Source organism: Bicyclus anynana, chromosome 11 (genome assembly GCF_947172395.1).
Source record: "Bicyclus anynana chromosome 11, ilBicAnyn1.1, whole genome shotgun sequence".
Taxonomy (NCBI): Eukaryota; Metazoa; Arthropoda; class Insecta; order Lepidoptera; family Nymphalidae; genus Bicyclus; species Bicyclus anynana.
In genome coordinates, this window is record NC_069093.1 from 10,932,964 (window position 1) to 10,959,846 (window position 26,883).

General features: G+C 36.7%; 1 protein-coding gene across 2 annotated transcripts in view; it reads right to left on the bottom strand.

Annotated features, from left to right (window-relative positions):
* The window catches only part of LOC112049059 (serine/threonine-protein kinase ATR), a 37,645-nt gene that overhangs the window by 5,218 nt on the left and 5,544 nt on the right, over positions 1-26,883 (bottom strand). The window contains exons 6-24 of one of the 2 annotated variants that reach the window (XM_052884318.1): positions 26,352-26,554; positions 26,117-26,253; positions 24,930-25,019; positions 23,030-23,214; positions 22,236-22,354; positions 21,076-21,179; positions 20,374-20,564; positions 11,332-11,471; positions 10,366-10,521; positions 9,617-9,843; positions 8,421-8,574; positions 7,442-7,552; positions 6,799-6,965; positions 5,657-5,786; positions 5,078-5,241; positions 4,334-4,490; positions 3,569-3,808; positions 3,065-3,148; positions 2,818-2,971 (exon numbers count right to left, since the gene is read on the bottom strand). In XM_052884318.1, coding sequence (XP_052740278.1) covers positions 2,818-2,971; positions 3,065-3,148; positions 3,569-3,808; positions 4,334-4,490; positions 5,078-5,241; positions 5,657-5,786; positions 6,799-6,965; positions 7,442-7,552; positions 8,421-8,574; positions 9,617-9,843; positions 10,366-10,521; positions 11,332-11,471; positions 20,374-20,564; positions 21,076-21,179; positions 22,236-22,354; positions 23,030-23,214; positions 24,930-25,019; positions 26,117-26,253; positions 26,352-26,554 — 2,913 coding nt within the window. Of the gene's footprint in view, positions 1-2,817; positions 2,972-3,064; positions 3,149-3,568; positions 3,809-4,333; positions 4,491-5,077; positions 5,242-5,656; positions 5,787-6,798; positions 6,966-7,441; positions 7,553-8,420; positions 8,575-9,616; positions 9,844-10,365; positions 10,522-11,331; positions 11,472-20,373; positions 20,565-21,075; positions 21,180-22,235; positions 22,355-23,029; positions 23,215-24,929; positions 25,020-26,116; positions 26,254-26,351; positions 26,555-26,883 lie in introns of those variants that run through there. The other variant, XM_052884319.1, reaches the window with a different exon arrangement.

The window sequence follows — 26,883 nt, forward strand, 5'->3', positions numbered from 1 at the left end:
TGTGTGATGAGCATGAGTGTTTTCCAGTGTCTGTGTGTATTTATACATTATATAAGTATTTATATGTAGTATATAATTGTATACTACATAATACAATTAATATTGATTACAATATCAACTATCTTAGCACCCATAACACAAGCTACTCTGTATGCTTACTTTGGGCTAGATAGTGATGTGTATTGTTTAAGTATATTTATTTATTATTTTATTATGTATGCGGAATTAAGTCAGCCTGTTATCTTTTCATAACTAAAGCGATTTAGATGAAATGGGAACTAGGACCTATTCTGGGCAATTTTGGTACAGTGACTTAGCAGATAGGCACATTTTATCTCACAAAAAAGAAGATTTTAGACAACGAGAAGAGCTTGATTGATTTGAGCTTAATTTGAGCCCATCCTAGACCTGCCGAAGTAGATAAGGCGAAAGCATTCTTAATATATAAATACGAAAAGTCACTCATCACGAAATCTCGAAAACCGCTTGACGTATAAAGATGAATTTTAACAGGGAGGTAGTTTATAGATAGTAGAGTCTGCTAAGAAGGGATTTTGCGACAGAACCGGATTAAGGATGTCTAAATGCGGAAGAAGTCACGGGCGTCCGCTAGTAGGCTTACTATGAATAAACTTGACGCCGCAACTAGATTTTAATCAATTTCAAATCACTAGCAACAAAAAGAGCCGTTACTCAATTTCCTACTCAAAGGTTACATTAGTTATTAGAAAAACATCGGCCTTGACTTCCAAATAGCGTTGATAATTGTTTGCATTGTTATAGACGCGGAATCGACTTCAGTTTAAATTACTAATAATAACACTAGTAGGTTTACGTTTGCTGTTAATGTATAGTTCCAGCACGACTAAGTCATTTCGTAAAAATAATATCATGCAAGTTATTATGGCCTGGCACGTCAATATTTGTGAATACAACCTATGTTATCCCTGTTTATAATAGGCTAATTTTATTTTATTCCTACGGGAACGGAAACTACGCGGGTGGAACTGCAGGGCGTCTGTTGTCTGTCTTTGTGATAAACTTTGAAGGTCAAAGACATTTGGAGTATGTGAAAGAGGATGTGTATGAAAAAGTAAATTGACTTAAATTACAGACCTCACTTTTATGAGATAAGATCAAGGAGATGATGAGTGTTGGAAAATGTATATGAAAATCCTTTAACGCGGAAAAGTTGCGCGAGTTCGATAGCTTATGTAATACAGCCTTGACACCTACCCGCACATTATATTGTATCCATTGGCGTATCTAGGATTATTTCTTAGGGTGGGCCTGGCCCCTGACATACCGCTGAGTAGAGTCGACACTCAATATAGAAATTACGTTTACTATGTTTGTGGACGCTGGCCCCTAAAACTGGTCTACTGATTATATTGATTTTTCTTTGTATATTTTGTATTTTGGTGTCCATCATAGAATTTAAAATCAGAAGCCCAGAATTCTAGGGTGGGCACTGGACCATTCTAGGGTGGGCACGGCTCACACGCCCAGCTATATGGTTGTTGTCCGCAGGTGGATGTTGGGGTAAACGCGTCTTTTAAAACTAGTTAACGCTCCACTTCTCAAATAATTCTCCCCGCCTATCCCAAAATAATCTATGAAAAATTATCCCACAAAAGGTTAAGGATAGACGGATCGAACATCACTACAAAAATGAGCTAGACCACACAAGCAGCCGCCCTCAGCCAGCCCTCGGCCTCTCACTACTCCTCACCTAACTCAAGGAAAACTTCGTACTATCTCGGCTCGTGACGACACGAGCTGACCTAGCGAATGACTTACAAGTGCCGACACGCGCTATTCGGTATGTTTGTAAGTACCAAAGTTGTATAGAAAGTCATACACGAGCGTCCACTGATCATAAAATAAAAAAATCCGTTCCATACGATTTGTCCGATACGAACAATGCGGATATGTGAACTTCTACGTTTAATAGACGTTACTCAACACCCATGTACGCACTTGTTACTTAGCGCGTACATGAGTGCAGTGTTGACTTGACCACACAAATGAAATTCACAATTATGACCTCAAGTAGCTTGAAATTCAAGTTCGATAATGAGGAACGTCTATTAATACGCAACGTCACTAGAGGAGAGGTCATCAAGTGCCAACTTGACATTAAATAAAAATGTGATAATTCTCAATCAAATAGACTATATTTGGTAGTGAACAAGACAAATGTAAAAAATATTTAAGTAATGATAAAACAGTTCTCCACTTTTGTTAGTCAACCTTTTAGACAAACAGCCTACGATAGCCAGACATAGGTACCACATTTTGTGACAGCTGAAGCTTTGTCAACCCCAGGTACCTAGACTTAGAAAATTGAAGAACCTGAACAAGGTTCTTCTTTTCCCAAAGCATCACAGTCAAAATCACGGTAGCCAATTCCTCAATAATCCAAGTATAAAAGTAATTTTTTGAAATTTTCAACGAGATATCTTGAGGATTCATGTGCAACCTTTCGTGCCTTTTCGTTAAAAAATGTTGGACACAAGCTAATTTGTTCTTTCAAATTAACTATAAAATCCACCCCAAACAATATTCGAAAAATACACGGTCGAATATTTGCAAAGCGTATTGTGTTACAAATTTTTAATAAATAATTTGAATCCTAATCCTATCCTAATCCTGAAATACTTACAACACATATTATAAAAATTGCGGTTTTCAAATAAATAGAATTAGGATTTTTGCTTTTTTTAATCTGCCAATCAGGTGGAATTACAACTATTGGATGAGCATTTTAAACATAAAATCTAATAAATAAATTTTATTATTATTATTATTATATACCTCTTAATGTGACCTTCCTCGGTTTCTGCAAAGACGGTATGATGTTGATCTGCTCCTCTATACCCGCGATGTAGACCGGCGGCTCTGTGGGTATGTTTAAGTCTATTCGCTCTTGTCGGGCCGCCTTTGAAGGGAGAACCACCTTACAAAACTCCTTTAACAAATATAACATTAAAATGTAAACGTGTTTCTAAAGTGGAGAAAGCCAAAAAAAAAAACAAAAGGCAGGTTAAAAAAAACATTTTACCTGAAAGGGCATCATGATGTGACTAAAATTCTCTCCAGCGAGCAGACGGGGCAGCGTACGCACGAGTGACGTCACCGTTGTGACCTGCGTTCAGAAAAAATATGATTGAAATCTACACTAATATTATAAATCTGTTTGTTTGTCTGTGATACTAGCTCCAAAATTACTGGACCATTTTAAAAAATATTTTATCAATCTTTCTCTCTTTTGTCACATCACAACGAAAGAAATAGCATAAAATCTCTCTTTCGTAACATCACAACGAAAGAGATAGCATGAAAACCTTCCTTCTTTTTAAGTATTAAAAATCGTTCTTTCTTTCATCCCTTTATAAAGAAAGATTAGCAAAAAACCGCTTTCTTTCGTACCATCGAAACGATAGATACCTATAGCAAAAAACCGCTCGCTGTCTTTCCTTGCTGTTGAAAAAGAGAGTTACATGTAGGACAAAATGTTCTTGTCATCTATTCCTATGAGCTCTTTCAGTAAGTGGAATACACTCACCGAACCACTCCCCGCAATGGGTTTATTGCACAGCTCAATCAACTTCTCGGCCAACTGGGTGAAGTCGCACACGAGCTTCAACATCTGCGGCTCCTTCAGCCGCGGGTCGGAGAACACCTCGGCGCAGCGCCTCATGCGCTGGGGGTAGCTGGACTTGATCACGCTCATTATATTCCACAGCGTGTGTTGGGGGTACGCCAGGATTAGTTTCACTATTATAGCTTTTAGCTGGAGGTAGACCTGGCGACAAATTTGGTATAAAACTCATTTTAATAACCTGCGGAACCCAGACATGGTTGCTAACTATTGGCCTGATAAGAGGGTTTAAAGTCACTCAGTAGCCGAGGCGAGTTATTTTTGAAGGTTCTCTGCGTGATCGAATCAGAAATGAGGAGATCTACAAAAGAATTAAAATCACTGACAGCCAACTGGCAATGTCTCAGCTGCTGCAGCTAGTCGCGAAGCTGTAAAAATCGGCTGATAATGCAGATTCGTTATTATGGCCTGGGTAACATAGGTTATGTTTTACTGTGACTTCTATATACACTTCTGTAATGAGAGTTCAGCTTATTCTTGCCTTTCAGATTTATTAGCTTTTCAAGTTATAGGTGTGTTAGTGGACGGTAAACTGTTTCGTGACGTAACGCGTTACGGCGCCACCCTGTCTGGCATCCCTTATTTTCACGCATCACGCGAGCGTCCCGAGACGCGACGTTTTTTATTCTTGTATATTTCTGCTAAAAACATTTAAAATAAATCACTAACCTCCTTGACAGGGTGACAAATTCTGGAGACAATTTGCGAGAATGCCGTCAAGTACAAGTATATAGGCAACCTTTCGGAGTAAGTCTTTATCACGTCGGTCATCTGAGCCAAAACTGCGTGGATGCTTGTGTCGGCTGAAGTGACTTCTACGTCCAACCTGAAAACATTTGAATTTATGAAAAAACACGTGTCCCTGAACTCGTACGAGAAAATTAAAAAAAAAATGAGAAGTCTTAAGTTTTTATTTCAAGGGCCAAAATTATAACATTAATAAATTATAACCTATGTATGGTCACTGGCCTATAGGCAAACAACTAAACAACGAGATATTGACTGTAAGTAAAAGTAAAAGTAAAAACGACATCAGATTTGGTATATATCTTATACTAACCTAGAAGTTTTTGCCCGATTTTTACACCATTCAACTACATAAAAAAGTATTTTTACGGAGCTCTCTAACCAACGAACACGATTACAACTATGAAACATCGATACTGTAGATATCTAATAATATCGATAATCGCATTAGATCATTGATCATATTCTTTGACAGAAAAGTAACGTCCAGCAATGCAGGGCCTATACTATAATTGGTCTAAGCCCTTAATCAGTGTCGTGCCTTAGAAGAACCCTGTATAAAGGCCAACAGACGACGGGCAATCCAGAAAAATCTCTTTAACTCAATATCACACACATCCTTATTCTTGTTCTTAATCATATTCTTATCCTAAACAAATATCTCACCATATAGACAGCATTCTCGGCATGCTCTGGTACAAATACTTGTGGCCATACTGCAACGCCTTGCCGTAGCTATTGAGCGCGTACAATCGCCGCGACCATAAGGTGCTGGTATTGTTCGGCGTCTCGGTTGTACTAACTTTTTCGTAGTAGGACCCCAGGCACACCTGTACAAAATATTTACAAATTCTTAATAAAACCATACTATACATATTAATAATCATTAAATAATAAAGTGAGTTTAAAAAAAAAACTATCACCAATAACATAGGCTATTCTTTAACCATGGGTTAAAGAATAGCCTATGTTGCTCGATGGGAACAGACTAAACCGCGAGGCACACGCTATTATACATATACCAACTATTTTTTGAAGTCGGTGCTAGCCTTCATATTTTGAAAAAAATTCATTATTGGCTGGCTATGACCTCAAAAATTTGTTCCTTTAATGGTTTTCAATTAATTTTCATTTTTGTAATTTTTGTTGTAGACATGGTAAAAAGCTAATGACGAATACATGCTTAACTATACGTAACTCTCTCTCAAAGTAAAAATGTAAAGTGCAAAAGTAGTGAGAACTGACCAAACTTTTCTCCCATTGTTGGAACACGTCAACAGACTCCTTGTAGTAGCCAATATTGACATCGACATCCACATTCGTCGTTTCGTCGTTGTATTTCGCTATCAGCAATCTTGCTTTAGCACAAATTTTTCTGAAATGAAGAAAAATGTATTATAAAATTATTGTATTAGCATCATCTCCTAAACGTCCTTGTTAACCCAACTCTATAATCCTTTCCCTAGCATCGCAGAGTCGGGTAAAACAGTGTGCTGAAAGCTTGTCAGGCTTTTTCTTCCTGATTGTGTAAGTGCTGTAGGCTCATTAATAAGACCTCAGCGACCGCAAAAGCATCGCCTGATGGGGCCCGAAGGCAGAAGCAGAAGATGAGGGCGAAAAGACTCTCTAAGGGCATCTCCTCTGAGACTCGGACCTCAGCTTAAAAAGGCCATTCTGGAAGGGTGTTTTGGCCTGAGTGTATCAATCAGAGCGTCCCAGAAAATGTGGGTTGAGAAACCCATATCCAGGTGACGTAAGATATCGGGGACCTCTTCTTCATCAGCGAAGACGCTGTGTGTGTAAGCTTGTGTTTGTGTTGCCTAGGAAGCATTGTCATCGTCTGGATCGTAAAAGACGCTTTTCGGGCGTCGGATCTACAATCGGCGTTAGGATCGGAGCTATAGTTGCAAGCCTCAACCACTAGTTGGTTGGGGTGGGTGTATAAGGCCTTGAGTATACCATAGGTGAGTACGGTAATCATTTATGGAGTGATCATTAGAGTTTTAGAAGGTAGCAGGTTTCAAGTATCCTCAATTGTCCAATAGACCCTCAATATTCAGACCCTCAATTGTCCAACTATAAAATGTATTTTTTTTATATTTTCAACAGGATACCATGAGGGATCATGTTTATAGTCACCCTTAGCTTTTTGGCAACCCTACGCTTGAGACCCTTAAAGTTCTCTTTAAAAAAAGTATTTAATGACGTTTTTCGAGGGTCCCAATTCGGCCCTCGGGAGCTATTCAAATTCTGAACCAGATGGTTCAGATCTTGAATCATCTGATTCAAATTTGAGATTAAAACATCCCTAAAATACCATTTTGTGACTTACACTTAAAACTTACTAAGCTTCTATAGATGAAATACTTCTAACATAGTAGTAATACCTCTGCTCCTGTGTAAGCTTCTCTATTTGTGGGTACGCTTCCTCGAGGCCTCTTCTTAGTGTTGTGAAGGACTGCTCCTGCTGACCGCGCGCCCAGTATATCTTGGCCTTCTCAATAAATAGCTCCTCGGGTTTGTACTCTTCGGCGTTTAGAATATACATATAGGACTGAAAAATTAAACCATACATATTAGATTAACTGATAATTTACGTTGGTCAGCTACAAAGATCTAGATGGGAAAAAAAGGAAACTGTAAATATCATTCAAGATAATAAGCGTTGTGGTTTCAGGATCCAGATGAAAATGAGATCTACTATCCAAAATTGCCTTGTTGGTACAATGGTAATATGTCTATGGTCTGTCCTATGTCGCTTTCAAAATATTCTATGTCAAAAATTCTTGGCCTGGAGTTGGGGGTGCTACACGCCCGTGCCTGGGAAAGCACGTTAAACTATTCCCAGTCACTCTCACTAACATCTGATATCAACCACCTCGTCAACATGCATTGGAGGGACTGAGAGTAATGGCTCTAAGCTTCATGTCCCAGGGCCATGCCTCCCTCCTTACAGGAGAGGTCCTTTTAATGGTCTACTGCAGTGGACCATTAAAAGGCTGACAATGATGATATAAAACTTCAACATACCTGTTGGAAAATGCCAGCTTTTCTAGCATGTTTTGCACTTTGCAGCCACAAATCTCCAATGCACGTCTTCAGTTGATTCGCAGTTGCAGGATGCGTGGGCTCCAACAGTTCCTGCAATATGTTAATCTTGACATTAGTACAGTAAGAGGCTACGTGGATACGTAATTGAGGAGGCAATTTACCAAGTTTTGTTGATTTTTTTAACATGGTCGTAGAAAAAATATTGTATGCCAATGAACTTAATTGGCCACTGTAGCACTCGCAATTGCGCAGAAATCACTTTTTCTACTATGTCCCTCATTACATGACAGTGACATAAATAACTATTACAGATTGAATTTGTTTATAAAACGCGCCATTTTTTTTCTTCCCGCTATAAAACGTAGACAATAGTATGTCACTGTAACCAGCGATTATGGCGCCATCTGCATTTAGCTTTCACCTGTCAACACTATTGATGGTGATTTCAATAGAGAATTAAAAATATATATACCAATGCTGCCCTGAGCGAATTTTCTTAAAATCTTCCCAGGAAACAAAGGTAGTATCGAATACGAGTCCGAAATATATCGATATCAAAGTTAAGGATTTCATAGAAAAATTAATTAAAAAATTATGTATTTAGTAAATTTTTTCAAACGTCAAAAACGCTGTCATCTATTTCGTGTCGTCACTATGTTACTTGATGTACTAAAAGAATAAACGTCAAACTAATTAATAACTAATAATTTTGACAAACTCTACACCGTTTGCTTAAGGTTTAGTGTTTATGTGATGTCATGAAACGATAAAATATAGACCACCATGGCCGACTTTAACTACTATTGTCAAAAAAATATTAATAAATTGAAATGTTTAGGTATTCAAGTCTCGAAAAAATGTGATGAAATTTTTTCAATCTAGTAGAGCGATAATGATCAATTTAAGACCATTTTATAAAAAGTGTCAACTACCCTATTAAAAGAGTTGTATTACCAACCTGCGTCTGCTGCAACAATATCCTTCTGATCCTCAACAGCGGCTCAACAGTGCGCACGTCCGACTGCACGACGGACAGGCGCTGTCGCCACTCACCTAGCAGCTGGTTCACTATATCGGTGCTGGTACTGTTACCGTCGTCTAAAACTTTCAGCCTGGAAACAACAACGATGTATCGTGGCTTTGATCCTTTAACAATAAATCTATTTAGGTAATATTATATAGCTGAAGACGTGTGTTTCGTGATTTATTTGTTTATGTTTGTTTTAAACGAGCAAATTTTGGAACTACCAGTTCTGTTTAAATTTCTTTATATGGTAACCAGACCCTTATGGACTTTAATACGCTTAATTTAAAGGTGAGGGGGAAGAGGTGGTGATTCCTAATTTTGACAGTAGACAATTCACAGTAGGTATCCTTGTTATTAGTTTGTTAGTCTTTAACTTCGCAACTACTGAACTGATTTGGCCGAACCCAAAAAATCCATGATTTCCCGAGATTTGTGAAAACTAATGATTATGATGGCATGAATGTTTGACGCCGCGCTAGTCAACCGAATTAGAAATGAAATTTGGAATAGGGATAGATTAAAATCTGGATTGACACGTAGACTGCTATCTAATAGTATTATCCCGAAAAAATTAAATAAATTACATACTTATTTTTCGCGAGTAACACCGCGGGGTGCAGCTAATGTATAATTAAAGTTCTCAACAAACATTAAATTTATACACACAAACCCGATCTGTTAACATACCACTACATCCATAACTAAACTGCTTTACCGGAACAAATTAACTATTTTTTGTTTGTGAGATGGACTAGCCATGAAAAGCGAATGGCAAAAATTGTACACACGCAGTATTTATGATTGTTTAAGGTGATATTCTCACAATTTGATGCCAACATTGATGCCTAGTAAAAAAATGTCGTTTATTTTTGATATAATCTGCTTACTTTCGAGGAGGTACGACGATTGACACTCGTAGATTATCAATATTTTGTTTGTTCGTTTGTTTTTTCCATTGAATAGGCTCTGAAACTACTGAACCGATTTGAAAAGTTCTTTCATTGGTGGAAAGCTACAATAGCCCGAGTGCTATATGTAATAATTTTCGTCTCTGTAGTGTTACGGGAACAGGAATCACGCGGGTGTAACTGCGTGGCGTCTGCTAGTTTAGTTAATAAACTACTAACCTTTGCAGTACATCCTGGGCATGTGACGCTTCAGTAATAATATGCAGTCCGAGTATACTCTGATATCCGCTGCGTAAGGCACTCTCGCCCCTACTCTCTCCGTCCATTTGAGAGAGCAGTCGGTTCATGGCACTGTCACAGGAGATCTTGAATACATCCTGATCTTGACTGCGGTATGCTAGAAGGATCCTGCCCATTAATAGGCCCCAGTTTTCGCGAGACGGCGGCTAAAAATTAATTGAGATATTAGTTTTACTAATAATATAACAGGCGGGTTAACAGTAATAAATAAGCCTCAATAGCTCAGTAAAGGGCCGTAATGTAGGGGAATTATTTTACAATTTTCTAATTTAAAAAGGCTTTGGCATCGTCAAAGGTTTTACTTGGAACGCGCGTGTCTAAAAATGCCTATTCTTGAAGGTGTTTCAATTATATTTGGCAGTAAATACAGTCGCCACTATTCCACAATTTTAGTATACCTAAGAATTAGGAACTTAAATGCAAGATGTTTTGTTCGAGTTGCTCGGATATCCACCACGTAAGGGTGTCCCCATTTCCGTCTTGGTTTTGTGGTAGACCAAATTCTCGCAAATCGTCGTACTTATGATAAATTATAAATAAATAGTGCGTATTAAACGGTGAGTTTCTCCTAACTAGTATCATATATACCTACAGAAAAGGATAAACTATCTCTCATCTTGGAAAAAGTATTTGGAAATACCTATACAATAGATAAAGAAGGAACTTACCACAGGTTTCTTTGCCAATTCATCCAACTGTTCGAACCGTCCCAACCTCCACAAAGGTTCTGCAGTGAATTCCATCATGTCATCTGAATCATGTTCGCTAAGCAATCGACATGCTGTGAAAGGCTGATCGAGACCAAGGTAACAATCTATCATACCCTAAAAAGATCACAATAACAAGTCAAAAAATGTACGAAAAACAAGGAAGCAAACTACAGATGTGGATATCTTGCATGTTCTTGAGTCCACAAAGTATGAGCTCTCAATATTGGTAAATAAGTACGTTTAGACTTTAGGGCAACCCAAAATTTACCACCCGAAATACTCAAGCAGCACGTCAGATAAGGGCAAGGTGAAATAAAAACTACTTTGTTTATAGATAAAATGTTTGCACTCCTGAAATCGGTCAATTTTAACGTTTATAATCCCTGAGATTCTCTGACGACTTCGGAAGTAATCAAATTTTGTTTATAAAGTCTGTAGTTTCAGTCGCTGAAAGCGGAAATTGTATTTAACCTATTCGTCTTCCAAATGTAGCATCGCGGGGCCCACACTCGAAGAATTAGGTACACGTTTAGCATCGGGCTCTCATTCCATTATTTTGATTTGCAGTTTGGCTGTGCTTTGCTGTACTAACTTCAAGAAAGTGATTAAACGTTGACGGCCGTGTTGCGCAGTGGGTAGTGACCCTGCTTTCTGCATCCACGGCCGTGGGTTCGATTCCCACAACTGGAAAATATTTATGTGATGAACATGGGTTTTTTCCAGTGTCTGTGTGTATTTATACATTATATAAGTATTTATATGTAGTATATAAATGTATATGAATATTATAATATCAACTATCTTAGTACCCATAATACAAGCTGCTCTGTATGCTTACTTTGGGGCTAGATAGTGATGTGTATTGTTTAAGTATATTTATTTATTTATTATTATTAAAATACATAATTCCTTAAACTATTGTACCTGTAAGCTATGCCGATCTAGTTGACCTTCTTGAGCCAATCTTTCATAGCACAAGGCGGCATCTTGCAGCCGTCCTGTCACGACTTGAGTCAATATCAACTCCTTGAGAGATGGCTCTGATCTCTTCAACGATTGAATTCCTAAAACACGTTATTTGATATTAAATGTTAATTGTTGACTACTACCTAAAACTGTGAGGATTTTCAACCGACTACAGTATTGTCCTGAATTGAAAGATAAACTTGTGCTTTTTTATATTTAGTCGTTAGATTTTTAAATCAATCTATCTTTGAGGCATATTTTGTCAAGATCGGTTCAGCAGTTATGCCTTCACTGAGTTTCGATAAAGCGCTTTAAGATCTCATTTAACTCATATACACATTTATATCAGACATATCAGAGACAGGGACACCTCAACGAGCCGTAAAGCTGAAGTGACAAAGGGTCACTTGAATCGAAGACCCGATAGACGTAAAAGTCCAAAATCATTTATTTCAAGTAGGCTCAGTTAACAAGCACTTTTGACACGTCAGTTGACTATTTGTAAAGATTCTACCACCGGTTCGGAAGGCAGGCAGGCTATCAAGATGGTTACAGGCAGCCACCATGACATGATATGGACAAGACCATGACGTTTTAAAGTTCATACAAGAGACATATATCCAAGAGTAGTCAGCCATCCATCATCTGATAATATTAATTATAGATCTCTCTCTCTCTTTTGGCAAGAATTTTTTTGATATACAATGCTCCTCTTGACCATTTGGTGTTTGGAAGTCCTCTATACTTAGAGGTGGACGGTGATGATAATGATTTCGTCCGCCCTTAGACCTCTTTAATCCAGCCCTTACAGTAGTATCGCTGTAAAAATTGAGAAACTTCTCCCATTTTCCCAACATTTCCTTTCACTGCTCCGCTCCTATTGATCGTAGCGTAATGAAAAATATACTATAACCTTGTACCGAAATGGTACCACATATTTAAAAATTGCAAGTAAATAACATAGAAGCGAGTAACGTTACAATCCTGCGTGAACGCAGCGATTGCGTCATTCCCTCCTTCCCCGCGCGGGCTCGGCTCGATGCCCGTCGGGTTTCGAACGACGAGCAGTGTGTCGCTCGCTATTAGAGTGGACGCACGTTCCGAATTATAAAAATTAAAACCCCGAATTATAAAAATTAAAACCTTTAAAGTGAACCCAAATTGTTCCTTAGTAAGTGCAGTGCGATTCCCCGCATTAGGGTAAGTTTTGAATGGCACATTAAAATACTTTATGCAACGTAATATCTCAATGTCACCTTCATCACGGCTTCTTTGTTCATTACTTCTTTGTGTGTGTATTTTATTTTTCTCTTACTTTTAGCTTACTTACATTATACTAGAAGAATTGTATCTCTTTTTATCATAATATTAGTGCAATAACCATGAACATTCGGTAAAATTAATTATTAGTCACATATTCTAGAATGTTCATACAACTTTTTCTTTGCTGACCCGCAATTCGAATAAATCTTCAATTTATTCGAATCATTTAGCCTTCAGCTTATTATACACTATTTTGTTTTAAATATTACTTCGTTCTGGTTGTTACCACCACACCGGCATTTCTTCTATGTGTAAGTACAAACCTGTTTCGCACATGCGCCGGTCAGTGGTCACCAGGACGAATTGATATAGCTACCGCTAATTAGGTACTGTATCGATTCCAGGGTTCGTCGCCTTCGACGCCTCCGTCGTCATTCTTCGTCGTCGTCGTCTTCGTCGTCGTCGCCGTTGCTCTTATTCTTCGAGGCACGGATTATACATCAGGATAATCAACGAATCGAATCATCTACGTGTACACGTGTCTACGCATCCGACGTGCCCTGAACCAAATCCCGTCGGGTTCTCCGCGTCCTGGTGCCACCTTACATTTCGGCATCACAACAGGGGAATACTTCATACAGCAACATCAAAGATTAGCAGATAAAATACGGACTACCACGACCCTACAAATTTCGTGTGCCTACCGCGAGCTAGTATTTTAGATTAAATTATTGAATACAAGTTATATTTTTTATCTCACCGGATTTTATTTAATAATATCTCCGACCAGCTCTTACCCGGTCCCGGTGCACTGGCGCCCAACGTGGTTTATCTGCTTTTCTTTTTTTTTTTGTTGCCTAGTAGTAGATTTGTACGGTGCATGGTTTTTTTTTTTGTAAAACGCTTGATTTTTTTTGGTTTGCAGTAACTGAGGTGAACGTAGTGTCCTTTTATTTGTAATCGTTGACGATTTTAATGAATTAGTGCATATTTTTTCTCAAAAAAAATATTAAATTTATTATCATTAATTTTTGTATATTTGACTGGAGGTACAGTCAACAAAAAAAAACTTAATACCATATTTTTTCTTATTGTTAAAATTTATTCAATGTTATAAGTATATTTGCGTACTTTAGCACTAGTTTACTAAAACTAAAGGTGCGTTCACACCAGTTGCAATTTATTTTCTGTTTTTTTTTTTTGTTTTTCATTTTTTTTTTTGTTGCAAATCATTATTTTATTTCATTCATTCATATTATCAAACCAAAGCGTTCTGTTAAATTGATTGTAACAGAACGAAGATTTCGTTTTTTTCATTTAATTTTTTTGTGCCATTCCATACATACCCTATCATATTAATTTTTGTTTGGTTTATTTAATTGTTTTTTTTTTTATTTTGTTTCAACCTATTAGTTTTTTTTTTTCTCTTATATTATTTGTTTACTTACTCATAATGTCGTATCCCATAAAATTTTTTTCACTGCAAAAATCCGAATTGGAGTATGAGGTAGCGGTAAGAGGTGAAGTTCCCGCCAACACAGTGTCTGACCTCAGAAAGCAAATAAATAAACTGGGTCAGTTATATCCTTCGGAGGACATACTGTGCACCCATCTCGAGCCCCAGGAGGATTTAGACAATTGTGTTGAATTATTAGAAAAAATAAATTTATCAATTACGACAGAGGTCACAGATAAGAATGTATTAGGTAGGCACGAAAATCTTTTGAATCATTTATATCATAGACTTAACAGAATAGAACCTGGCAAACAACAGCTAGATACTAAAACTCAATGCAATTCCTTATTTAAAGAATTATATGAGCAAATTATAAACTTAAAAAATAAAAGTATTGACCCGTTATCAATAACTACTTCAAACACGGATCCACAGTCTTCTTCAGCTCCACTAAATATTACTGTCACTTGTGAAGGCAATAATAGGTTCCCTACTGAAATAGGTAAATTAAAATATGACGGAAAATCATGCGTCCGTTCATTCATTGAGCGAGTCAATGAATTTAGTTTAGCTCGTAATATATCAGGCACTAAAATTTTAGCCTATGGTACTGATATTTTTACTGGTGATGCCATCCATTGGTATCGCAGCGTCAGAGACCAGGTTTCAACTTGGGAAGAGCTAGCCGTTCTTTTAAAGCAGGATTTTGACAGAACAGACTATGACTACCGCTTATTATCAGAGATTCGTGCTAGAACTCAGGGAAAGAGCGAAAATATAACTATATATTTATCAATTTTATCAGGCATGTTTGCTCGTCTGTCAAAAGCCCTGCCGGAGGAAGACCAGCTCGAGATAGTGTTGCACAATATTCGGCCATGTTACGCAAGTACTTTAGCATCCGCTACGAATATCGAATCAATAGAACACTTACGAACATTGTGTAAAAATTATGAAAATGTTCAGTCTCGATTATCCCAGTTTCATGAACCTATCGCCGCCACTTCAGATACTTTAGCACCTGAGTTTGCATATAAACAAGACGCAAATATTAGTAATAAAAATAATTATAATTCGAATTTTTACAAAAAGTTAACTCATCCTAGTAATAATAATAATCAAAGTAATTACGATAAGCCTACCACTAATAATATCGATATTAACAAAAAATATTTACATTCTATTAATAAAACTAACACTACTAACCCTACTAAAAATGTTTTCTGTCCCAGATGTCGAAATAATACACACAGCTTTCATAACTGTAAAAGCACCGAGGTCATTTGTTTCAAGTGTGGATTAAAAAACTTTAAAAAACCAGAATGTCCCACTTGCAATCCAAAAAACTAGAAAGGCAGAATTGTATGATTAAAGGTCACCTAGATAAACAGGAATGGAATGATTGGTTAAAAACTATTAAAAATTTCTTCGCCTGTTACAAAATTTCTACAATTCTGCCAAATAAGCCTCTAGGTGATATTAGACCTTACGTTAATGTAAAAATTAATGGCATCGAAGCGTCAGGACTTTTAGACTCTGGTGCAACAGTCACAATTATTGGAAACGGTTCTCACGATACATTGATACGCAGTGGTCTTAAACTTGTTGAGAACGGAACAAATATCTCAATAATTGCTGCTGGCGGAAACGTTTTTAAAAGCATAGGAACTATTAACTTACCTATAAGTTTTGAGGGTCAATTTAAAATAATTGGGGCTTTAGTTGTTCCCGAAATACAATTGTCACTTATATTAGGCATTGATTTTTGGAAATCGTTTAATTTATGTCCTAAATATTTAAGTACGCTTAGTTTTACTGCATCACTGGCAGACACTAGTGCTAAGTGTACATCGGAAAAATTGCTAAATTCTTATAATAATTTAAATAATACTCAAAGAGCTATTGCTGACAATGTCATCGAGCAATTTCATGACATTTCATTTACAAATCGTGGGTTAGGACGAACACATTTAATTACGCATCGCATCGATACGGGTGATTCTCCACCAATTAGGCAGAGATATTACAGGCTTTCTCCCGAAAAGCAAAAGATCCTTGTTGAGCAGGTGGATGAGATGTTAGGATTAGATGTGATCGAGCCCTGCGAGAGCCCTTGGCAGTCGCCAGTTCTTTTAGTAAATAAAAAAAACGGAGAGCCTCGATTCTGCCTCGATAGTAGGAAATTAAATTCAGTTACCAAACGCGACGCCTACAACCTTCCATATATATCGGAAATTTTAGATAATTTGCGAGATGCGCGGTTTTTAAGTAGCTTAGACTTGTCCAAGGCCTTCTGGCAAATTCCTATTGCTGAAGAACACAGAGATAAGACAGCGTTTTACGTGAATTCTCGTGGCACGTTTCGATTTAAAACTACACCATACGGACTAACCAACGCTCCGGCCACGCAACAACGCTTAGTTGACGCTTTATTAGGTGATGTTGACCACCGTATCTTCGTTTATTTAGACGATATAATTATTGTTAGTGAAACTTTTGATGATCACGTCTCTCTTTTAATTCGTGTTTTAGAAAAATTACGGAAGGCTAACTTAACTATAAATTTGAAGAAGTGCGAATTCTTTCGAAGCCAACTAAAATATTTAGGTTATGTTGTGGATGCTCACGGATTACGAACCGATCCTGATAAAGTGGAGGCCATACTTAATTTCCCAACTCCTACAAATCGTAAGGAGTTGAAACGTTTTTTAGGAACTGCAACATGGTATCGTCGTTTTGTCCCACAGTTTAGTACTATTGCAGGACCGCTTAATAAATTAACTTCTAGTAAAAAGAATGCACCACCCTTCCTATGGACAGACGAGGCTGACGTAGCTTTCAAAAAACTTAAAGAGTGCTTAGTTTCCGCTCCAGTTTTGTCATGTCCCAATTACGATTTACCATTCGATGTGCATACAGATGCAAGTAATTATGGAGTTGGCGCCATGCTTACTCAAACCATTAATGGCCAAGAACACCCGGTTGCATATATGAGTCGAACATTGACGGCAGCAGAAAAGAACTACAGCATTACTGAACGTGAAACTCTTGCAGTACTGACAGCATTAGAACATTGGAGATGTTACGTAGAGAACGGAAAAACATTTAACGTTTACACAGACCACAGTGCGTTAAAATGGTTTCTCTCAATCAACAATCCAACGGGTCGTCTTGCACGTTGGGGTCTACGTCTATCTGCATTTAATTTTGAAATTAAACACCGTCGTGGTGCCGACAATATTATTCCGGACGCCTTGTCTCGGGCTATCCATATCTCAGCAATTACTACTGCCAAATCTGTCACAACTACTACAGACGATTGGTACAAAAATATTTATAATAATTGTATAACTAATTCACAAAATTTTCCAAATTATAAAATTAAAAATGATTCTCTCTTTCGGTTAACTAAAAATAAATGCCACTTAACTGATGAATTTTCGTGGAAAGAAGTAGTTCCATCAGAACTCAGAGAAGCCATTATAAGCGAAAATCATAATGAGCCCACTTCTGGTCATTTAGGTATTTTTAAAACGTACAAACGCATTACACTTCGTTATTACTGGCCTGGCATGTTTCGTGACGTTTCAAGTTACGTTAGCTCATGCCAAACTTGCTTACAATATAAGGTGCAAAATCATGCCACGCTAGGTGAAATGGGTCGGCCCAAGCAATGTTCCCGTCCCTATCAAATGATATCAATCGACCTTGTCGGTCCTCTCCCGGTTACCCGAAAACAAAATTCTTATATTCTTGTAATTACCTGTTGTTTTTCAAAGTTTTGTCATATCTTCCCTCTTAAAAAAGCAACTTCTGAAATTATAGTTAAAATTTTAGAAGAACAAATATTTTTAGTTCACGGGGTTTGCCAAACTGTCTTCATGGACAATGGCCCTCAATTTATTAGTAGTGTCACTAACAATTTTTTCAAAAAATATAATGTCCCCAACGTATTTTACACACCCAAATATACCCCTCAAATTAACACTGTAGAAAGGTATAATAAAACTATTGTAACATGTCTCTCTACCTTCGTCGATAAGGATCATCGAACCTGGGATACATTTATACCAGCAGTACAATTCGCGATTAACAACTCCATCAACGAAGCTACTGGTTATACACCATCATTCCTAGTTTTCGGTCGCGAAGTTGTTATTTGTGGCTCACACTATCTCGACAATGACGTTGGAGACGAAATCGTATTTATGCCAAGAGATTTATACGCAGAAAATCGTGGTTGCTTGGGCAGCTTGTTTGATGAGGTGCAAAAGACATTATATCATGCCCATGCAAAAAACATTCGAAGGTATAATTTGCGCAGAAAAGCCCACGAATTCAAGGTAGGAGACATAGTGTACAAGAGAACTTATGTCTTGTCTGACAAAGACAAGTTTTTCAGTAAAAAGTTGGCCCCAAAATATATAAAGTGCCGAGTTCTAGAAAAACGCTCACCACTTGTATATGTCTTAGAAGACATGTTGGGTAACAGTCTAGGGACTTGGCATATTAAAGATTTAAAAATAAATCATAATTGATCCTTAATAATTAACAAATTTTTGAATTAAATACTATTATTAAATATAGCACATTTCATTAACTCAGTTATAATTATATTTTTTAGAATACACACAACTCAAATCTACATTAGTTACATTAACTCGCCCCATTATAATCATAACACATTCTTCCAATAAGTCAACTGCTGCCGCAATAAGCTTTGACTTTGACTTTTTAAATGAAAGATAGCGACTTGTAACGAATGCTTAGTTACAAATCGTTTTAATGAAAGGTGATGTATGAAAGGTTATTATGAAAGGTAATTGTGAAGAATTGATACTAGTATTTAACACGGATTTTATTTTTAAAATAAAACCCTTATAGGGAGCGGCGGGGTAATGTACCGAAATGGTACCACATATTTAAAAATTGCAAGTAAATAACATAGAAGCGAGTAACGTTACAATCCTGCGTGAACGCAGCGATTGCGTCATTCCCTCCTTCCCCGCGCGGGCTCGGCTCGATGCCCGTCGGGTTTCGAACGACGAGCAGTGTGTCGCTCGCTATTAGAGTGGACGCACGTTCCGAATTATAAAAATTAAAACCCCGAATTATAAAAATTAAAACCTTTAAAGTGAACCCAAATTGTTCCTTAGTAAGTGCAGTGCGATTCCCCGCATTAGGGTAAGTTTTGAATGGCACATTAAAATACTTTATGCAACGTAATATCTCAATGTCACCTTCATCACGGCTTCTTTGTTCATTACTTCTTTGTGTGTGTATTTTATTTTTCTCTTACTTTTAGCTTACTTACATTATACTAGAAGAATTGTATCTCTTTTTATCATAATATTAGTGCAATAACCATGAACATTCGGTAAAATTAATTATTAGTCACATATTCTAGAATGTTCATACAACTTTTTCTTTGCTGACCCGCAATTCGAATAAATCTTCAATTTATTCGAATCATTTAGCCTTCAGCTTATTATACACTATTTTGTTTTAAATATTACTTCGTTCTGGTTGTTACCACCACACCGGCATTTCTTCTATGTGTAAGTACAAACCTGTTTCGCACATGCGCCGGTCAGTGGTCACCAGGACGAATTGATATAGCTACCGCTAATTAGGTACTGTATCGATTCCAGGGTTCGTCGCCTTCGACGCCTCCGTCGTCATTCTTCGTCGTCGTCGTCTTCGTCGTCGTCGCCGTTGCTCTTATTCTTCGAGGCACGGATTATACATCAGGATAATCAACGAATCGAATCATCTACGTGTACACGTGTCTACGCATCCGACGTGCCCTGAACCAAATCCCGTCGGGTTCTCCGCGTCCTGGTGCCACCTTACATCTCGGCATCACAACAGGGGAGTACTTCATACAGCAACATCAAAGATTAGCAGATAAAATACGGACTACCACGACCCTACAAATTTCGTGTGCCTACCGCGAGCTAGTATTTTAGATTAAATTATTGAATACAAGTTATATTTTTTATCTCACCGGATTTTATTTAATAATATCTCCGACCAGCTCTTACCCGGTCCCGGTGCAACCTGCCCAGGAGTATGAAGTATAATTGTAACAAGTAGTTTTTATAAGGAACATACAGACAGACAAACAAAAATTTTACTGATTGCATTTCTGGCAAAAGTATCGATCACTAATCACCCCCTGATAGTTAATTTGAAAATATATTTCATGTACAGAATTGACCTATCTACAGATTTATTATATCATTATATGTATAGGTTTTTGTGCATAGTTGTTCTCTTACCAGCGACTGAATCTGGTTCATCCAATAGGGCATATATCTCTGCCAGCAGAGGTAATTGCTCTTGCATTCTGCCTTTTTGCTCATCCATATAAAGCTCCAAATACTGCAAGGCCCTTTCCAGCTCTCCACAGGAGAAGTTCCCGCGCGCTATAGCGAGCTTGTCGAATTTTTCCATAAATTTCTTAATAGACCTGTTACATAAATCGCAATATTTCTTTTACATTTAAATACAATATAATGTACCGAAAAATAACACGTTAAATTGTAAGCAGTATTTTCAGTTTACAATATGACGGTAGATTATAATATCACGAGTGAGATTATAAACTAACGTATTTTATAATTTAACGGTAGCACATACATAAGTTTGTTAAAGATTTTCTGCGCACCCTGCGCTGTAATTAAATCTACAACTTAAAAATAATGAAAAAGAAAAAAAATCTAATGTTACAATTAAAAATACACATAAAACATAAAGACACTAATTTTAACTTAGTAACATTAATTAGGAACAAAATCAGAAAAGGTACCCATCTGACCAGACAGCAAAATTAAAAAAAATATAGCAATAGCCATAATTTAACTTGTAATTTATTTCGTCTTTTTATCATGGTATGTACCCGTTTAAATAACATTCATTATTTCATTATTTTTTTTGACAAGCCTTACTTTAGCCCAAAAAATCACATTTACAAATCTTACTTGTAATTTTCATTCTCCAAAGGTTTTGGTTTCACGTGGCACCACTCTAGCAGCCATCGATTCAAAAAGTCCAACAAAGTGTACACTGTCTTGCTACATTTACCCTAAAAGAAAAATAACTTTTAAGTTTAAAGTAATCCAACGGATTATTTTCCGCATTTGTTAGGTATACAAAAAAAATGCTTAGCTTTAAAATATTTTCTAATGTTTTGCCCTTTTAATGGTTAGCAAAAAGTTAGTGCATAGCTAGGTCGTTTCACGCTAACTTTCACTTGAAAAAATGCTCATCCTAATTGATATATCAACAATATATTAAAACTGCTGGATCTTAAATTTGTGTTTGGCCGCTGGCCAATTTACTAATTTGGTATTTAATAACAACAAACCAAAATAAACATCAAATCAAATACCATCACCGCGTGTTTCGTATTCACTATATCTACTGGGCAATCTCATGTCATGGACAACTTTATTATATCTACTGGGCAATCTCATGTCATGGACAACTTTATTATATCTACTGGGCAATCTCATGTCATGGACAACTTTATTATATCTACTGGGCAATCTCATGTCATGGGCAACTTTATTATATCCACGAAGGGTTGTCATTGCACAGGCATCGGATGACATTTTTTACCTGTAATCTCAATTTTGATCAGTTAGCATTAAATAAATTGTGAATACAAAATCACGTGACTTAAGAATTACTAATAGCTAGTTGGTAAATATCGTATATGTCCACTAACACACATAGTTAGTGGACATATACGATACGATGACACACGTCATAGTTAGTGAATTGGTCTGCAGGTTAGAAGTATCCCAAGCCGACGAACTTTGAAAATGGAAGAAGCAAGTGGAAGCACGTGTCTCTGATTTATATATGTATCTACAAGATTTTTTAATACTTAGGGCTTTGACAAAACACCTCAGGGACAAACTAGCAAGATGTTAAAAAGGCATGGAAAGTAGTATGCTAGGTTTTAAATTAATGGACAAAGTCAGAAGTACAGATATCAGGCATAAAACTAAACTAGCAAACGTACTAACACATACAGATCAACAGAAATGGAGATGGACTGGACATATGCTCCGCTGCGCAAAGGAAATATAAAGCAAACAGGTGACAGTTTGGTGTCTATGGCATGGTAACTTACTTGGTTTCCTTCTTCTGTTTGAACTGAATTTATGTTCGGAGTCATTCGAATATGGCGCAACATTTTGTATTTGGATCTTTCCACTGAAGGTTGACAGTCGCTTTCCAAATTTTCTAAGCCTAAATAATAAAAACTCATTTATAATATGTATTTTTAATCTCTGATTTCCGAAATGTCGTAAAAACTCAAAGTAATAAAATGTAATTTAAACCTATTTTACACACACATTTACAATTGCCACTACTACTATCAAAATCGGACCACTTAATAAAAAGTTATGTCTGGTTTTATATTAAAATTAATTAGTAAACAATCAATTATCCCTTATTTTCCTACTCTTAAGATTTAAATTGTTTTTTCAAATTTATATGAGACTATTTTCGGAATATTCCCTATCCATTAGAAAGAGAATTATCAAAATCGAGCTAAAATAAAAAAATAATGCGTAAAATTTTGATAATTCTTTTTTTATTGTAAAGGGTATATATATTCCGAAGATGGTCTCATATAATCTGATTTTAAATAACATTCAAATCATGACTTTAAAAAAAAACATCATCAAAATCGGAGCTATTACTGAGGACTTCCTGAAAATGCTTGTTTTATGTATTCTTTTACTCCACTAAAGCTGGTATGGTGTAGACTAACATTAATACAAAAATAATATGATGTCGATTTGATAACGTAAGTTTTAGAAGTCATCCAAAAAGAGCTGTTATCTTTTTCCTTTGCGTGTGCTTCTAAAATACTTTCAAAACAAGTTTTTATAAACTTATTAACATTTTCATACAAACCTATAACAGCTAATATTTCCTCCTGTATGTACTCCATATTGTTTTTGGACATGATCGCGTGAAGCAACACATAGGGCAGAAAGAGGAACAGCGTGCGTACGTCACGACGCATACTCGGATGTACTGTACGCAGCAGTTCGCGGATGTTATCCGACTCGATAAGTGGTATCAATTGACTAGTCCAGCTGAAATATGTATTTGTTATTAAAATCTATTAATAGTAGGGGAGCCGAAGAGGGGATTTTTGCAGTTACTCGACCGCGGCAGATAAACATAAGGGTCTATACCTTGCACGTTGTTGAGTACCTCCACCAAATATGAGCCTTTAATATTGGAGGGTAAACAAAAAAAACTTATTTCAAAAATACTCAACCAGAACGTCAGATAAGGATATAATAGTTTAGTTAATTACTAAAAGGTGTGCAGTTCGAAAATCTAACAATTTGAGCGTAATGTAATGGAATGGGAGGCTCCCAAAGTTACAAAATAAAACCCTTATATTTTAGTTCTCGAGTTAGGAGCGCGCATAATTTTTTACTTATTTTGAAGGACATAATCTCATGATTAATCGCTAAAAATTTTTGACAATTTCAGTAAGCCAAAGTAATAAAAACTGCTTTTAAAGTCTGTAGTTTTTTTAAACTGATAAAAGCAAAAAATAATAAAAAAAATACAACCGACTTCAAAACCTAAAAACGCACCCACTAAACTAAAAAGCGAAAAATAACATCATAATATGTTCTACCTGCTGATCAGTATGAAGGCGGTGCTAAACCGGTGATGTATTAATTCAAGCCATGTGAGAATATCTTACAGATTTACATTTTGCAGACAGTGTTGTTTCATGTGGTGCTGTCAGAAATGGCTTAAATTAAGACAACACCGTCTAAGCACCGCCTTCATACTGATCAGCAGGTAGAACATATTATGATGTTATTTTTCGCTTTTTAGTTTAGTGGGTGCGTTTTTAGGTTTTGAAGTCGGTTGTATTTTTTTTATTAAAATTTTTATTATTTTTCCATTTTTAGTGTAAAATATCATCTCAAACGAATACATCAGACCCCTAATGACAGTCACAACCCATCTAAGTAGAAAGTTCTCAGCAATACGAATTAATCAAGTCCAAACACAAGGTAGTTACTGTAAACTGTTAAGGAGTTCCCTTAATTGACCTTGGTCTTCATCATCAGACCCCTAAATGACAGTCACAACCTATCTATGTGGAAAGTTCTCATTAATACAAATTAATCAAGCCCAAACACAAGGTAACTGCTGTAAATCGCCGAGGAGTTCCCTCGTCTATTTTATGGCTCCATCATCAGATCGATTTTAAACCTTCATGAAATTGTAGTGCTTAAAAGTACTAAATGGAAAAGTTTACGAACACACTAGACACCCATATAATTTTCGAAAGTTCCCCTCAATTTCTCCAGAATTCCATCATCAGATCTTGACATGATGGCAATGGGACCAAATGGGGACTATATCGTTTCAAACAAAAAAAGAATTTTTGAAATCGGTTTAGGCGTCTTTGAGTAATCGGTGTACATACATAAAAAAAAAAAAAAAAAAAAAAAAAAAAAAATACCGACCGAATTGAGAACCTCCTCCTTTTTGAAGTCGGTTAAAAAGTAAATAACCATTTATTCTTATTCTCCGAAACTACTGAACCTAAAATATTGGAAAAAAAAAACAAAAGATTGAAGATTTCCGGATAACTTCAGAAATATTAAATTTTTGAATATAACTTCTTTAAACTGCATCGTGTAACACATCAAACAAACGAGCTTGGTAAGAGAATCGTAAATATATATTTTTTGTAATTTCTGAGAGGAGACTCCCGCTCAGCAGTGAGCCGAATATGGGTTGATAATGATGATGTTAAGATATATGAACTTACTTATGTGCCCATTCCAAGAATGTGGTGGCATGGACAGATCCAAAAAGTGGGTGAACTTTTTTCGGCTGAGAAGGATAGGCTAATGTGTACCTTAAAATGATAAGAATAAGATTATAATAAATACATATTGTAAATGTTTAACAATATATATATTCTTATACAAAGAATAAGGTCCAGGGTTCAAAAAAATTTTGTTTGAAATTTCCTTTGAGAAAAATTTTCATGGAAAATTGGCGGTATTACTACCTACACCCCATGACTCCGTGGCGAAATGGTATGCGAGATGAATATACAAGACGGAGGTCCTGGGTTCGAACCCCAACTGGGCTGATTGAGGTTTCTTAAATGGTCCAGAACTGGCTGGTGAGTGGCTTCTACCGGCAAAGACGTACCGCCAAGCGGCTTAGCGTTCCGTTTCGATGTCGTGTAGATTTTCATCCTCTTCCTAATAAGTTAGCTCGCTTCCATCTTAGATTGTCAGTCTAGCGTGTCAGTTTGCCATCCCATCGGACTATGGAGGCAGCGAGGTTGATAATGTTTTATTTTGTAATTATTGTTCACAAATTATTTAGTGTGGGCATAGAGAAAATGTCGGGCATGAGAAGTGAGTGTTGATGCATTTTAAAGGGATCCCTTAAACCTACACCCAAGGTCACAAGTCCTGAAATCTGCTTGAGGTGTTTCCTCTGCCACAATATAATGGTATAATCACTGTCAACTTATACTGGTTAACCTTAATTCTTAACATGAGATTGACCGCTGTGGCCGAAAAATCAGTTGGATTATATTAATATTATCTATAGTTATCATAAATCTGTAAAGAGGTCAATTCTGTACATGAATGAAATACATTTCCAAAATAACTATCAGGGGGTGATTAGTGATCGATACTGATGCCAAAAATGCAATCAGTAAAATTATTGTCTGCCTGGCTGCAAGTTCGTTATAGAAACAAAAACTATTCGACGTATTTTAATGAAACTTGGTACAATTATTTTTCATACTCCTGGGCAGGTTACAGTATACTTTTTATCACACTACGATCAATAGGAGCAGAGCAGTGAAGAGAAATAGTGGGAAAACGGGAAAAGTTACTCCATTTTTACAGCAATACTACTGTAAGGGCTGGATTGAAGAGGTCAAGGGTGGACGGAGTCGCGGGCGTCCGCTAGTTAAATATACGTCACCTGGAACTCAAAAGTGGATACATAATTTGATGCATGTTCTCAGGGAAGCTATCCCACACGTCCTTCTTAGACCCTGTTGGTGATATGTCGTAGATTTTTAACATTTCCTGAATAGTGAGTGCATAGCAATCCATGTTCTGGAAATATACATAAACGTTGAAAGCGCTAAATTATTATGCAATACATATAAATAACATACATAACCTAAAAACCACATATCAATAAAATTACTTACAATAGTATCCTTTTCATATTGGAAGGCTCTAGTCAGTTCTACTAGGGCAGTTGCCGCGAAGCAGTTATCATTTATGAAGAAGGCGAATGGTGATCTATCCGGTTGTACATACTGTCTAGGAAGATGGCCGGCCTCTATAGCACCTAGTTGACCAAAACACGATCCACTTGCCAAAGAAACTTGGGGATCTGAGTCTTTGCAACCTTAAATATAACAAGATAAAGTTCAAAATCCTATAATCTCAATGACACTTGAGTTAACAATTCGTAGCTGACTACAGCAGCAGCAGGCAACACTACTGGGTTTTATATATTTCTATGAATTACCTTCCATACATCTTAAAGCTTGCCACTGAAACTATTTCATAGAAATACATAAAAACCTGATGATAATATTCATCATCGTCATTATCATCATATCAGCCGATGGACGTCCACTGCAGGACATAGGCCTTTTGTAGGGACTTCCAAACATCACGATTTTGAGCAGCCTCGATCCAACGAATTCGCGACTTGCTTAAGTATGTCAGTGA